This window comes from Marmota flaviventris, chromosome 5 (genome assembly GCF_047511675.1).
Source record: "Marmota flaviventris isolate mMarFla1 chromosome 5, mMarFla1.hap1, whole genome shotgun sequence".
In the NCBI taxonomy this organism is placed as follows: domain Eukaryota; kingdom Metazoa; phylum Chordata; class Mammalia; order Rodentia; family Sciuridae; genus Marmota; species Marmota flaviventris.
In genome coordinates, this window is record NC_092502.1 from 81,694,788 (window position 1) to 81,710,883 (window position 16,096).

The 16,096-nt window shown below is 35.5% G+C and overlaps 1 protein-coding gene across 14 annotated transcripts in view; it reads right to left on the reverse strand.

The window, feature by feature from the left end:
• Ppip5k2 (diphosphoinositol pentakisphosphate kinase 2) overlaps positions 1 to 16,096 on the reverse strand; it is a 124,041-nt gene that overhangs the window by 15,920 nt on the left and 92,025 nt on the right. The window contains exon 31 of one of the 14 annotated variants that reach the window (XM_071612366.1): positions 9,434 to 9,866. The exons of the other annotated variants lie outside the window; for them this stretch is intronic. Coding sequence (XP_071468467.1) covers positions 9,862 to 9,866 — 5 coding nt within the window. The 3' untranslated portion in view covers positions 9,434 to 9,861. Of the gene's footprint in view, positions 1 to 9,433; positions 9,867 to 16,096 lie in introns of those variants that run through there. 14 annotated transcript variants of the gene reach the window in all.

Below are 16,096 nucleotides of genomic sequence, written 5' to 3' on the forward strand. Positions count from 1 at the left end.
GTGAAAACCATAAAAATGACTGCAGAAGATAAAAACAAAATAAGCATATTCCTTTTACTGAAAGATAACAAAGGGAAGGGCTCCAAAGCATAAAAGTAAAAATCCTAAAAGAAGATGACAAACATCAGAATAAACATTAACCTTATACCAAGAATGTTAGGGACATAATATTTTCAGAAAATATTCATAATATAATATTAAATAAAGAGTATAACATGTAAAATGTGTTTAGTTTGGTCTTCATTATGTTAAGCACACATACACATATTCGACCTACAAAAGAGAGCATAAGTAAATTTATCAATGTAATTATCTTTGGGTAGAGGAATTATACATTATTATTTTAAATTATAAATTTATGATGTTATTCAAAACTCTCTGTAGTGTGCATAGATTATTTTTCCACCCAAATATTAGCTGATTCAAAAAAATAAAACCTTTTCTGTCTCTACTTCTCAAGCTAAATCTAATTAAATGGTGCATAAAATGATATCAAGGCCTTCTAACTAAAATTTTTCATGAAAAATGTACATTTGTCCTTTAGGCAGCATTGCTGAGGTAACATGTTTTATCACCTGAGTTGTTTTACCTGGAACAGTATCCCTCACATCAATTTTAGCTTCATCTTGCTTAAAGGAAAGGTCATATATCAAGAGGTCACAGGACAAACACTAATGTCAGTCAGTTTTGAATAAAGTGGAGAACATTCTCCCATTTCAGAGGACCTAAAAGAAGGGAAGTCTTTCCTTCATAACTGTGATTAGAGTTTGAACAATTGAATGATACAGGATCACACCCAGCAGTGTGTTCTACTTTATGGATTTTCAAAGACAGCATAGAGCATCAATTGATGCCGGAGTCAGATAACCTGGACTTGAGTTCTGGCTCAAAAGTAAGTAAATATCTTGTGTCTTAGTTCCATCATCTATGGAAAGGGGAAGAGAAAAGTACCTACTGTATAGAGTCATTCTGAGGATTTGATGAATTAATAGTTATGCTCTGAACAGTGCCTGACACACAGTGAGTGCTAAAGGAGTTTTAATTAAATAGATAAAAGTCACTACTCCCAAGTTATTAGACAAAAATATTTTCATTTACCTCCAGTATTTTGTTGCCTCTCCTAAGATGAAATATTTTTTCTAGATCTTGTCTTATACAGAATTATGAAACACTGCATTTCTTCATTAGACCCAGACTCCCTCTTGACCTCCAAGTTTTCCAGCTAGAGCCACCTTCAGTCCTTTCTTGATCTTCATCACCTCACCCAAAGCCACCTCTCCCTGTGGATGCGTCCCCTGCAGTCCTGCTCTAGCTTTAGAGGATCATGGCTGGGGGGTAATCTCCACACTCTTTTATTAACAACTTGTTTCTTTGTACAGGGGCTTTCAGAAGAAAAATGATTTAATCTTATCTTTTCCAGAATGGTGTCACACAGAACACTGGTCAAAGAGATGTTAACAAGTGTGCTGAGAGAAAAGGTGTCCTGACCACCTATAATGTCAGTAAGTATGCTGGGTTTAGCAAAAATAACCTTTGTAATTTTGAAAACTCTATAATATGGTAATGTGCAGGCCCCAGCGGGGAGGGAAAAGTGTGCAGCATTTCCCAAGCCTCTTTGACTAGTGAAATATTTTATTTCTCTCTATATTACTATAAACACCAAGAAGAGTTGGCAGAACATTACTTAGAACAAAGCTGCCTTTACTGAAAGGCATGGCATTCATGGTGAAAACAATCCACAGTCTTGCAGAAAGATGCCATTTGAATTACCCCGTTTTTGTGTTGGTGGCCAGAACTGGTTCACTATCATCACACCAGAAGTAATCTAGTCCCTCCCAGCCTGCAACATGCATCCATGCATGTACCATCTATCATCCATGCATGTACCATCTATCAGGGCCACCAGTGCCTGGAGCTGCTCTAGATGAACACCCCTGACTTTGTTTCCTTAATCAAGATGACAGACTTACCCAACAGATTCCCTGGCTCGCAGGACTGTGTGCGGAGGATTGGAAAAATCAGACATTCAGGTACAGATTTTTCCCTCCCTTTAGACACTAGAGGATGCATGTCAAGCCCTCCCATGACCACCTGAAAATCTCTTTCTCATTTGCCTGAGAAGGAGCATTACCTGCCTTATGCTGCAGTGGGGATATATATTCCCCCAAAACTTTTTCTAAATAAATTCTCTATAAAAACTATCCTTTCTTTCAACCTATCCATATGCTCTTACATGTTTGAGGTATGTAATGAGCTAAGATTTGCTGTCATTGACCACCCTCTTTGCAAGGGCTGTATCCATGGTGTATTGAAAATTACATTACAAAATGCAAAGATACTTGAAGAATTATGAGAAAATGATGGTAGAAAATGTCACTTCAACATCCTGGTGCACAACCTGTATCTGATTTTCAAAGAGAGAAGAGGTTCTCTCTTATTCACTAGAATCCTCGTGGAGGAAAGGATTTCTGTCCTTTCTATCCCCATATTCCAGAACAAATGCCTGAAGTGTAGTGGGGGGGTCAACAAAAATTTGTTAAATTCATGTGGCATTTTGCAGGTAAGAAAACTGAGGCTTATAAGAGCCAAGTAACTTGTCCATGTTTATATGGCCAAAAAAACATGGAACCAGGATTGGCATAACTAGCAACAGAAAGCAACTAATACAATTAGATATGTGTCTTATTTAAGGTTTTCTTTTACATGTTTCTATGACCTGGCACAGAATTATTTGCACACAGGCTTCAAATTCATCTTATTTTCATCAAAATCTAGAATTTAGTTGCCCTGCATTACCGATATTCATTCTAAGCTCATCAACCTACTTGACCAACTATCCTCGGGAAGCCAAACTGCCATCTGGTGTTTGATATATGAATTGCAAGTTCAATGTCCCTGGTTTACACAGGTCTTTAAGTCTTTGATCATGGTTTTCTAACATCTGTATTCACTAACTCTTTCAATACTCATAACAACCTTACAGACTCAGAACTATTTGTATGCCCAATTTATATGTGAATTTATACAGCAGCGGGACCTGACTTGATCCCAGGCTATCAAGCTCCAAATCTTACCTTGAACGATTTTATTTTACTGTTTATTTAATGTAGGAGAATTCAAGACTTTCAGATTCAGAAATTCACATTTGAGTAAGCCACAGAAATTTTTCTTAGGTTACAATGGAATGGAAGATGATAGATTCAAATACAATATTAATCATGTACAAAAAGAGAGGAGAGTTATTTATATTTATTTTCCTTTGTCTTGAATACTTAATAATGCTTGAGTTCTGATATGCAGTTCTGGTATGCAGTTTCAGGGAAAGAATATTTTAAAAACACCAAATTAAATATCTAATTAATGTATTTTTCTGGACTGCCTTAACAAAATACCAGAACAGATGACTTAAAGGACAAAAAATTTATTTTGGCACAGTCCTGGAGGGTAAGAGCTCAATACTGAGGAATTGACAGGGCTGGTTTCTTTTGAAGCCTCTCTCTTTGCCTTGAAGATGGCCTCCTTCTTGCCATGTCCTCAGAGGGTCACCTCTTGGTTTGTGTCCTAATCTTCTTTGATTAGGAAATCAGTCATATGGATAAGAGCCCACCCATATGACCTCATGTTACCTTATCTCTTTAAAGGTCCTGTCTCTAATTGTATTCACAGTCTGAGGTACTGGGGACTAGGATTTCAACATACAAATTTTGGGGGATAGAGTTCAGCTAATAACAACTATATTTCAAAATTTTAAGGGGTGGGCATAGTGGCACATGCATGTAATCCTAGCCACTCAGGAGACTGAGGCAGGAGGAACGGGAGTTCAAAAGTAGCCTCAGGAATGGTGATGTACTAAGCAACTCAGTGAGACTCTGTGTCTAAATAGGGCTGGGGATGTGGCTCAGTGGTTGAGTGCCCCAGAGTTCAATCCCCAGTAACTCCCCATCAAAAAAGAAAAAAATTTAAGGGATAATCCTTAACCAACTCACTCTACTTCAGTAATGTTAAATGTCTTGGGACCGTGTTTTTTTTTTTTTTTTTAAACTCTGTTACATTTTCGGGTGTAAATATTTTTGTTCCCTCCCAAACCGATGTGTTGGAAACTTAATCACCAAAAGAACAGTACTGGACAGTGAGGCCTAAGGGCAGGTATTAAGTCACAGGGGCTCTGTCCTCACAAACGGACTAATACCATCATAATGAGGACCTATGGAAGTGTAGTCCCTTGCTCTTCTGCCACATAAGGACGCGATGTTCTTCCCCTCAGGGGGATGAAGCATTCACAGTGCCAAATTGGAAGAGTAACAAGGCCCTATCCTGATGCTGCTCTGTCTTGGATTTGCCAGCCTCCAGAACTGTGAGAGAATAGATTTCTGTTTTTATAAATCACCCAATTTCAGGTATTCTGTTACAGAAGCACAAATTAGATTAAGTTACTCTCCTACATCCTGTTCCTTGTGATTTTACAGGACTTTTCATATCTTTATTAGCCATGTAACTGATGCTGGAGGAACCTGAAACTCTGAATCATTTTGTTATTTACACACACAATTTTTCTTCCTAATTTCTTAGTGTTTCATTGCTAATCCAGGTGAGAAAAACGATAGTCTGATATTTCATCAAACATCATGAAACTTAATCATCTTTAGTTCAACAAGCAATATGCAAGAATTCATATGATGCTGTGAAATAATGAGCCTCTTGGAAACATTTCCTTTATGGTTAATAACTTCATAGTTATTTCTCCTAAAGTTAATACTTCACTACCTGAATAGTTTAAAAGAGAACAACTCTCCTTAACTGCATTAGGAAACATGATTAAAACAGATCATTAATCTAAAGTCAGCACATTTTAGAAAAATGAGTAAGGCAAACATTCTAAGTGGGACCAGCTTTTAATTCTGTATTCATTATCTTCATAATGGTTTATATCTTTATAATTAAAATACCTTGCAATTTACAGGGCACTTGCACAGAGCTGTTTTTCTTTTTTTTAAAATCCTCATAATGTGATTGAAGAAAGTATTCTTCTTCTCATTTTATAGCTGAGGAAATTGAGTTTCAGAAAGGTGTTTGTGACATGTCCAGGGATATAGCTAATAAGTAGCAGAGACCAGTCTGGAACTGCTGTGTTCAATCCAGAGTCCTTCAAAAAGGGTTTTAAAGGCTTTCCTTATGTTTATGCTAATCTCAATTTCTAAATTATCTTTCTTCCTCAAGAGATGCCTTTATGAGAAAAGAATTTCATGGTCAAATAAGTTTGGAGGGAATTCTGTCAATTAAATTACTCTTCAGAGTAATCATATATTTATTAGTTTTAAATGCTGTGAAAACTTCTCTATTAATTAAGCCTTTTTAACTTTGTTTAATCTAGTCCAATTCCCAGATATAATTGATCATTGAAATTTTTGTGTCTAGTAATTGCTGCAAACCCCCAGAGGACCATTAAAAAAGGCTTAGGTGCTATCTAAAAATGTTTAGGAAATGAATAATTGATTCTGAACACATGAATAATGTTGCTTTAAAAACATGTGAATACAAATGTGGAGCAATGCTTTGTGGTTGATTAATACCAATAGTAATTATTATTAAGCCAAGTGAAAGTAGAATATGCAAGATTTTAAAAATATAATTTTGTTGAGGCACAAATGACATGAATAAAGTAGTAATAGCACACAAATATGTAATAAGAATTTGGGTAACATTATTGTTTTCTATTAATAGATAGAAGTTGATCAGGAGAAAAATTCCTAAGCACCATTGTGCTTGATAGCAGAAGGGCTAAGACTGAGAATTTAGAGGTGTGGGAATAAAATTTAATTTTTGAGATTTAAAGCTAATAGGTTGATCTCTATTGCTAGGGAAAAACCTGAGATGGTTACTGCAATGGCTAACACTTTTAAACATAGTGGTATTGTTATATAAGGATTATTCATAGGAGTAATGTTAGAGATTGCCACCTATAAGGAAAGTCAATATTTCATATAAGAGTTTAGCAAAGATTAAAGTCAGAAAGTGGTCTTGAAAGAAGAAAATAAGTGCATGGTTTTGTTTTTCAGTTCTAAGTCAAGAGGACTTGGTACAATGTAAATGCCATTAAAGTAAAAACTATCTCTAATCTTTTATCTGAGATATGTACTGCAATTCACTACCAAAAATTCGTGTTTGGGGAAAAAAAAGAATATATGTTTCACTAATTTGACATTTCTTCAATAAAATTGCTGAAATTTGGAATTAATAAATTTGGAATCGTTGATACTTCAATCAACTTCTCCCCATACACAGACTATATTTAGAGGATACTCTCCTCAGGTGTGCTTGTAAGCTGAGAACAGTTCTGCAAAATAAAGACTATTCTCAATTCTTAAAAAAATGTGTTTCGTGGAAACTTGTTTCCCAAGTCACCTTAATGAACCATGAACAACTGTTTATAAGAAAACTGAACAAACTAAGCCTACTTTCCTGTTTGGTCAGCAGCATGGCACTGTGGTATTCTACAGGGAGATCATTTGAAAGCTTTCTCTATGATTAAGAGATTTTTCAATATAATCACTCAATAATAAACTAGAGGGTCTTCAAAGAAAATTGAAAAGAAGTTATCTTTGCAACTAGAGAGAGGGATAATTATTTTATGGTAATTTTCTGACAAATCAATTTTCTTTCCCTTTCTCCCTCTTTTCTATTAATTTATTTTTATATGACAGCGGAATGCATTACAATTCTTATTACAAATATAGAGCACAATTTTTCATATCTCTGTCTTGTATATAAAGTATGTTCACACCAATTCATGTCTTCATGCATGTACTTTGGATAATAATGAGCATCACATTCCACCATCATTAATAACCCCATGTCCCTTCCCTTACCCTCCAACCCCTCTGCCCTACAGTTCATCTGTTCCTCCCATGCTCCCACTCCCTATCCCACTATGAATCAGCCTCCTTATATCAAAGAAACATTCTGCAATTTGGTTTTTTGGGATAGGCTAACTTCACTTAGCATTATCTTCTCTGCATTATCTTCTCTAACTCCATCCATTTTCCTGCAAATGCCATGTTTTTATTCTCTTTTATTGCTGAGTAATATTCCACTGTGTATATATGTGTATAATATATACAATATATAATATTCCACTGTGTATATATGCCACATTTTTTATCCATTCATCTATTGAAGGGCATCTAGGTTGGCTCCACAGTTTAGCTATTATAAATTGTGCTGCTATAAACATTGATGTGGCTGTGTCCCTGTAGTACGCTGTTTTTAAGTCCTTTGAGTATAGACCAAGGAGAGGGATAGCTGGGTCAAATGGTGGTTCCATTCCCAATTTTCCAAGGATTCTCCATACTGCTTTCCATATTGGCTGCACCAATTTGCAGTCCCACCAGCAGTGTATGAGTGTACCTTTTCCCCCACAACCTTGCTAACACTTATTGTTGTTTGTCTTCATAATAGCTGTTAATTCATCTACTTTTATCAATTCAACTTATCTCAGAACTATTAGTAAAGGAATTTCCAAATGAAAGTGTGTAGAAATGGATAAGGGTCATCATCAGTTCAAGGAAAGCGGAGACCTTTAGGCAACTTCAAATACAACCCTTCACACAGATGTTTAATAATTTTGCAGATTTGGCTCCCCTCCTCTTTGCTAGAGCAAGACAGGAAAAAACCCTAGATTAAATCACATTTTAGTCAGGCCTTTTATTAATTTTTGCAGTCCTAGGGATTGAACCAAGGGTAGTGCCTCACGCATGCTCGGCAAGGGCTCTCCACTGAGGTGTGTGTATACACAGTCCTTGCTTATGTCTTTTAGAACAGTATTCCATGTTGGGCACTAGATTATATTCTTAGCTCTATGAATCTTCCATAAATAACTACTTAGAAAAGACAGAAGTAATTTTGAATGATTCAGTTTTCCTCTACACATTTAGTTCTTCATTGTACATACACAACACACACACACACACACACACACTTGCAGTTTGCTAATTTTACTTAAATGCCTTTCATTGGAAAGAAAATTTGAAAACCCAGTAATGAGACAGAAAATCTCAGAACAACTTGCAAACTACTACGTTGTAGTGAACTTGGATTTGATATTACAGCTTATAACCTTTATATTCATCCCTGAGGCCTTCAAATTTCCCTTTGCTCTACATTATGCAGCTTTGCAATTAGGGAAGACAGTTACCCACTGTAAACTGTCATCCTTGAATTGCTTTAATAGAAATTTTTACTAAGGGTCAGGTTGTATCACTGTGTAGCAAAGAAATCCGAACAATAGCTAAGGCTGAGATTTCAAAAATGGACTTTCACTTTCTTCCTTGAATCAGTCAAAATGATCTCTTTTTACCTGTTCTGTGGTACTGAAGACTGCATTTTGCTTTGAATGGTGTGCTTTGCAATTTACTAAGCACTCTTCCACATATTATCTTGTCACTTGTGAGAGAAGGTGGGGACGGGGACACAATACTGGCATGACAGGAAGAGTAGGTGTCATTCGAAGTTTTTCCAATGAAGTAACTGAGCTTAGAGGTGAGTGAATTTCCATGTACCAGTAGAGGATATGGTCAAGGCAGATGGGTCTTCTACACTCTTTCAGTTCTCTTCCCATAATCACACTATAGTCAAAGCTGAGTGTAGGCTGCATTTAATAAAAAATTTTAAGTGAGCTAGATTTCTTTCTTTCTTTTGGTACTGGGGATTGAACTCAGGGCACTTGACCACTGAGCCACATCCCCAGCCCTATTTTGTATTTTATTTAAACAGGGTCTTACCAAGTTTCTTAGTGCCTTGCTTTTGCTGAGGCTGACTTTGAACTCTGGATCCTCCTACTTCAGCCTCCTGAGTCACTGGGATTACAGGTGCCCAGTTCAAGTCCCATTTCTATCTCTGTCACTAACCTACTGGGTCTCCTTTGCAAATTCTCTGGGTACCAACTTCTGTGTCTGTCAAGTAAGAACAATACTAACTTTACTAAACTCCCAGGGCACTTTGTAGAACTCAGTAAAATATTTTATTTATTTATTTTAAATATTTTTTAGTGGATCTTTTATTTCATTCATTTATTCATATGCGGTGCTGAAGATCAAACCCAGGGCCTCACACATGCCAGGCAAGCACTCTACCACTGAGCCACAACTCCAGCCTCCAGTAAAATAATTTATGATGAAGCTAAAAATACTGTCTGCCCAAATGAGCAGTAGTTGAGCTACTTCACTAGTCCTTCAGCTGCTTTAACATGTGAATAACAAAAAGGTGTAGCATTTTAATTATACATTTCTGGTCAAATATATGAAAATGTCCCTGTCTTTTTTTTTTTAATAGAAACTTTATTTTTATTGGTACATAACAATTACATAGAATTGTGGGTTCCATTTGGCATATTTGTACATTGACCTAACATACTTTGCTCAACTTCATTTCCCGATCCCTCACTTCCTCCCTCCCTCTGCTTGCCTTCCTCTATCCTACTAGTTTCCCTTATGTTTTTTATGAGATTCTCTTGAAAATGTCCCTTTCCTTTTTTTTTTTTTTTTGGTCTGGGGATTAAATCCAGGGGCGCTTAACCACTAAGCTACATCCCCAGCCCTTTTTCATATTTTATTTAGAGACAGGGTCTTAATGAGTTGCTTAAAACCTTGCTAAGTTGCTGAGGCTGGCTTTGAACTCACGGTGGGCCTGAGCCACTGAGATTACAGGTGTGCACCACTTCACCCAGCTTACTTTTCTTTTTGATACAGGTGAGATACTTCAAGAAACTTCATAATGGTTCATCTTTATTTGAGAAAAATGAAGCAGAAATCCAAAAGTTGTGCAGGTTTCAATCCAAACTGATTTTGGCACATATTATTCTGCTCTTCAGACTGAAAACAGAAATAGAAAATCTAGGAATATATTCTGAGCCATTTTGGAAGTCAGCTTTTTATAAAAGAAGTAGAACAATAAGTCAAGAAAACCATCCTCCCATTCATGTGTATAACATCATTCTCAAATAGCTGGCAAGATTCCAGAAAAGTATAATTTGTATGTGGATTACAAAAGGCTGCTAGTGAGAGATCTCATTTTTATTATAATACCAATTGCTAAGCTCTAATTAGGTGCATAAAACCCTGTCCAACCTTCAGATGCCTAACCTGATTTGTTAACTACAATTGGACAAATATTCTTTTTATTTAAAAAAATTTGTAGTTGTAGATGGATAGCACGCCTTTATTTTATTTGTTTATTTTTTTTATGTGGTGCTAAGGATAGAACCCAGTGCCTCACACATGCTAGGCAAGCATTCTGCCACTGACCTACAGCCCCAGTCCTGTACAAATATTCTTAAATATTACAATTACACAAAACAAAAATGCAATGATTCCTTAATGTAAAAAACTCTGTTACGTTAGTTTGATTCCCTTAACTACTCCTTTAAATTATTCTGAAACTTCTCAAGATTAAAAGACAGTTCTTTTCCATTATGAAAAAAACTATGATACCTATTATCAGAATTTTGAAGTTGCCACTCCACATCATTTTGTGGCCACCTTTTCAGGTTGTTCAAAGTTTCTTCATGTTCAGAGACCCTGGCCTGTGCAAGAGCTGGACTGTTGCCTTCAACATTGATAAGATTTACTGAGCACTGCTTACAGTTGCTGTAAAACTCTATAATCCAAAGGAGAATGTTGTGCAGTTGGCATCCCTTACATCCAAAATACATCTTACTTATTTTTTCTGTCTACTCATACAAGTTTTCATGTCTGCCACCTGTATCTAATTGGCTAGCTGATTTATTGGGTTTTATGTTTCTTCAGCCCTCTTTAAAAAGTATAAATGTCTCCTGCTTAGCTTTAAAAACTTAATTTTATAAATCCTTCGTTCATTTCAAATTCTTCCTGATGAGTAGGACCACACAACTCTTAATTGTAAGATGACGCTGGATTAATTTCTGAGTACCTGTCATTTTTTTTTTCTTTCAGTGTTGTGTGTTCATTTTCTAAAGACTTTATGACAAGCAATAGGAAGGAAATGTTTAGGGAGAAAAAAATGAATTAATTGGTTATCTATCATGTCAAAAATAATATTAAACTGTGCTCTACATGTTATATGAAACTAAAGAATTTAGAATATTACACTGAATGAAAATCAAAAAGAAACAATTCTAAGCAAAATGAATACTGTGTAAAAAATGATCACAATATACTACTTAGCTCAACAAGAAACAATATTTACATAGCCATACTGTAGGGCACTGGCTAATGATTGAACAAAAATACAATATTGGAGGATGGGAGGAGGAGGAGGAGGAATAGAGTTTAGAAAGTTAAATTCTTGATTACCATAACAAGAATTCAACAAATAAAACAAAAAGTGATGACTCAACCATAGTGCATGTTTATTACCTAGAAATTCAGAGGTGAATATCTGAAGAAGGGCTACAAGACTTGGAAAGAGTTGTCTTTTAAAAAATGGAACTTGGAAAAGGTATAGGGGAGCTCAAGGAAAAAAGAAGACAGAACTGAAGCTTTTAAAAAAATGATACATAAAAATTATACATATTTATGGGATACTCCTATGTTTTAGTATATGTATACATTGTGTGAGGCTCAAATAGAGGTAAGCATATCTCCTAAAACATTCATCTGGTGAAAACTTGATCACTGGTACTAAAATACAATTAAAACAGGAGAAGTTCTGGGGTTCTATCTCATAGTAGGGCGACTCTAAACAACAATAATGTATTGCCTATTTTAAAAGAGCTAAAAGGAAGAATTTTGAATCTGGAGCTTTTTTGATACATTTTCATTATACCTGAACTTGTAGATTATGTGCATACAAGACTTTAATAAAAATATAACTACTTTTAAAAATGAAATGGCAAAATTTTAAAGTGATAATTGTGAAGACTGTGATATTTTCATGGTAAATGGGGTTTTCTATTGTGGAAGTCTCTGAGTACCCTGGACTGTAAAAGTGCTCCATGGTATGTTTTGGCATTTTATTTCATTGGGGATCTACAGGCTTACCCAGATGCTAAACCAGTGGGAGACTTTGAATGGTGCCAACTTCCAACAAACTGCCTTGCATATAGTCTAACCTAAGCCCCTGTTTATCTCCCTCCACCCTGAAATCGTCCCTAAAATGCCAGGGGTTGAGGTACCTTGTACATCTTGGACAGAAAGACTTCCAGCTTGATTTTAGCTACTGATTGCTTTTATATTTCTGAAAACTGTTTTAAACTTCTTACTTTTGAGTTGCTATAAATATTTCCAAAATAGTTTATTCAGAATTTCTAAGTGAGGTTGCAGAGTTAATTATAGGTCATTTTGCCATGGACTTTATGATTGCATTTGAGCATTTGGATCCCTATAAATTTATTTATCCCTAAATTCCTTGATAAGTAGAATCAAGAGTTTTCGTATTTGTATCGTCAAAGTTCAGCACAGTAACTGGCTTATAACCTGCATTCAATGAACATTTGGTAAAAGAAGGCCTGAGAAAAGCATTTGACTAGTTTTAGTTTAAGCCAGATTAGTATAGTGTACCATCAACGGGACTTTGCTGGGGTTGTGGCTCAGTGGCAGAATGCTTGCCTAGCATGTGTGAGGCACTGGGTTCGAGTCTCAGCACTGCATATAAATAAAGGTCTACTGACAACTGAAAAAATTTAAAAAAACTCCCACAACTCTGTTAAATCTTTTTTTTTTTTTTTTTTTAAAGGGCCTTTTATTTTAAAAGGGGTTAATTCTGTGTTCATAAGGGAGTTCACTAAGTTTCCTCAATTTTTTTTTTTTTTTTTTTAGGTAGGATCTACCAATGTTGATGATTCAGATCCTAGATCTTGCAAATAGGTGATTTTTTTTTGAACCTCTCAAACTTCCACACCATACCTGGCAACAAATTTTTCTACTTGTATAGTAGCCTCCTGTCCTAACCCACTAATATGAAGTCATCATATGCTTTCTATGGTCACTTTAGATTTCTAGGGATACACACACACACACACACACACACACACACAAATATAATGTCAAGTTGATTTATAACAAATGTTAAAGATAAATATCAGGTCTATTCTTTTTCATACAGCAAGGTCCACATTTATTTGTGGTTGTGGCATGGGTCAGAATACAGAGGGCAGAAAGTGACAAGGAGCAAACATCCTTGGAATCACAGCATCGTAGACTCTAAGAGATAAGTCAGAATCAGATGCTCATTTTCCAGATTAATTTGATGTCCATTTATCAACCAGTTTGACAAGAGTAAGAATGAAGATGCTATTATAATGCAGAACACATTCTATATACACTAAAGATTTCCCCTTACAGCCATCTGCTTTTATAGTTTATAGGAGGACTACATTACCTCTAAATATGCATACTGCAGTGCATTATTTTTTTCTTGTAGCAACCATTTCCCTAATTTTATTTTATAAAAGTTAATGTGAACAACAGTTTGCATTCACAATATCAACCAATATCCACTACTAAATGTATTCTGGGTAGTAATGAGGTTTTATGTAAATGAATTGTATCGTGTTTATAATTCTCAAGGTTATCATTATAAATATAACTGTTTATATAATTTCATTAACTTTATTAACCAAATAAATTCCTCAAAAGAGTATCTGGAAAACAGGAGGTAGTGATAGTGGGAATCAGTATCATTAACTTCTAGTTAAGCTCTCTACCTAAGTTCAAAAATCACTATGATAAAAAAGGAAGACAGTGATAGAAGGAATGGAAAAGTTTCTATAGAATGCTGAGGAAGACATGAAGGAAAAGAAATGTATATAGGCAAACCCTGTGGCTCATAGTAAAGGAAACTGGGGCCACCAAAATATGGAGAATTCTAGGGTCTCCCAAATACACAGTAGTAGAGCTGAGATTAAAACCAAGGTCTCCTTTTTCCCAGTCTCTTATTTTACCCATTGGAGCAGACCACAGTGCTCTTTCCTAAAGAGCTTTGAGAAAATTGAGAATATCATCATAATCATGCAGTTCAATAGGTGTATTTTTACATGCATACATTTCATTGCAAAAAAGTGGAATTAAAGTGTCTATTTTGTGCTTTATTTTCTTGCCCAGCCTATGTAACAAGCAATAGTAGGATTGTAGTCACATGATTCCAAGCCAGATATTCACCATTTCTTATAAGACTTTGGAAATGCCTCTATGCTTTCCCTGAGTTTTGAATCTTTTAATTTTCACCTTTTAAAAGTAATTTCATTGCTCCTAGGTGAAGCTGTGTGTGTGTGTGTGTGTGTGTATACACATACTACACACATGTATATATACAAGTATATTGTGTGGCTCATGCTTTCTGTTATTTCATCTATCCCACTGAGAAGCAAGGATGACAATGAGACTTTCAAAAATGTTTGTGGATCCCAAGGAAGAATCAATCATACAAAATTTTGTTAGTGACAACACTTGAGGCTTTTACTGTCATAAATTTTGGACATGGGCATTATAGAAAAAAAATAGCATTTCTGTGTAGAGTGAGAGTCTTTTTAATTATTTGGTTTCCAATTTCTTTCCTCATATCAGTAATGATGCTTGTCGATAATCCATATTGTTATTTTTTGTCTCACCCTTCCTTCACTTTCTCTTCTCTCATTTTTCTTGTCATGCCAATCCACCCACCCACCCACTTTTAGCACTGAGCTTGACTAGCTTAAGGAAAATTTATGGTTTTTTAAAAGCAGCAAAACACTTTCAGGAGGCACATTTTTTTTTAAAATCATCGTTCCATATATATCAAGTACTCCTGAAGCACCACACATAAAATGATAAAGAAATAACCTGCTTTCATTGAGTTACATCTTTATAAGTGCTTTCAGTTGTTTTTCTAAACTGTACATGCATTATCCCACAGGATTACGCAAAGGTGTCATTCACACTATACACATTATAAAATGGTGGGTAGAACTCATGTCTGATTTTGTTAAATGGTGTTTTGTTTTGTCTTTAAAAAATCCTGCTTTGAGAAGGACTACATTATCTTATTTAAAGAAATACATATTTTTTAAACAAGGAAGATGCTAGAATAACCTTGAATTTTTTTTGGGGGGAGGGGTATCTGTCAGATTGTTACTAGGCAGGCTGTTCCCTTGGCAACACAGCATCCATAAAAGAATTGGGAGCTATCTAGAACATCCTTGACTGTAAAAACGCTGAAATGCCAATGAAAATAGAGGCCTAGCTGACATTTGGACTATATACAACTCTATTATCACAAAAGAATACAAATAATGCTTCAATATGTGGAAGCTAGAGAGAAGAAATGGGGGGGGGAAGGTGGGAGGAATCTCTTGAAAATAGAAGAGATCAGTGGAGTAAAGGGACTGGGGGAAGGAGGAGGGAAGAGAAAGGGTAGATACTGGGGGACAATATTGATCAAATTATGTTGTTATAATATGTGCATGTATAAATAGGTAACGATGAATTCTACTATATGTATAATTATAATGCACCAATAAAAACATGACAAATGAAAAAAGCCTTGGATTTGTTTTTCACTTTATAGTTTACCAGATTCTGATACTGACAACAGTATACTGTAGCGAGGGGACTACCATTAATTCCACTTAAAGAACATAACTGTGATGAGCAGTCTAGCAGGGGTTGGGCTTTGCCTTTTCTTCCTCTTCCTCCTCCTTTTCCTTCTTATCACAAAAAAAGAAATGATGCCGTTTGAAAATGAAGAAATTATTTCTCAAAAATAATTAAAATAATTTAAAAATATCACTAATTTGAAACAGAAACGATCTTCAGCAAAACTAAAAGATATTTTGATCTTAATCACGATGTATGTGATAGAGCTGCCAAATGCAGGAAAGGTCAAATAGGAAGATAACCTGAAAAGGATGCTTATATCTCCACATCTTTAAGTAATTAGATTAAAATAGATAGCATGATTTGGTGTGGGGAGGGATATCAGTTCCTTCTGAAACAATGGAAATGTGATGAGTGCCAACAATGTGGAACTCCCTAGACACTATTTGGTACCACAGTGTGGCAGGAGAGGCAAAGTCAAAGGAGGAAACAGTCTTGTACCACTTAAGGACACGACATATACTGAGAAATGAAATAGGTGAATTCATTATTGT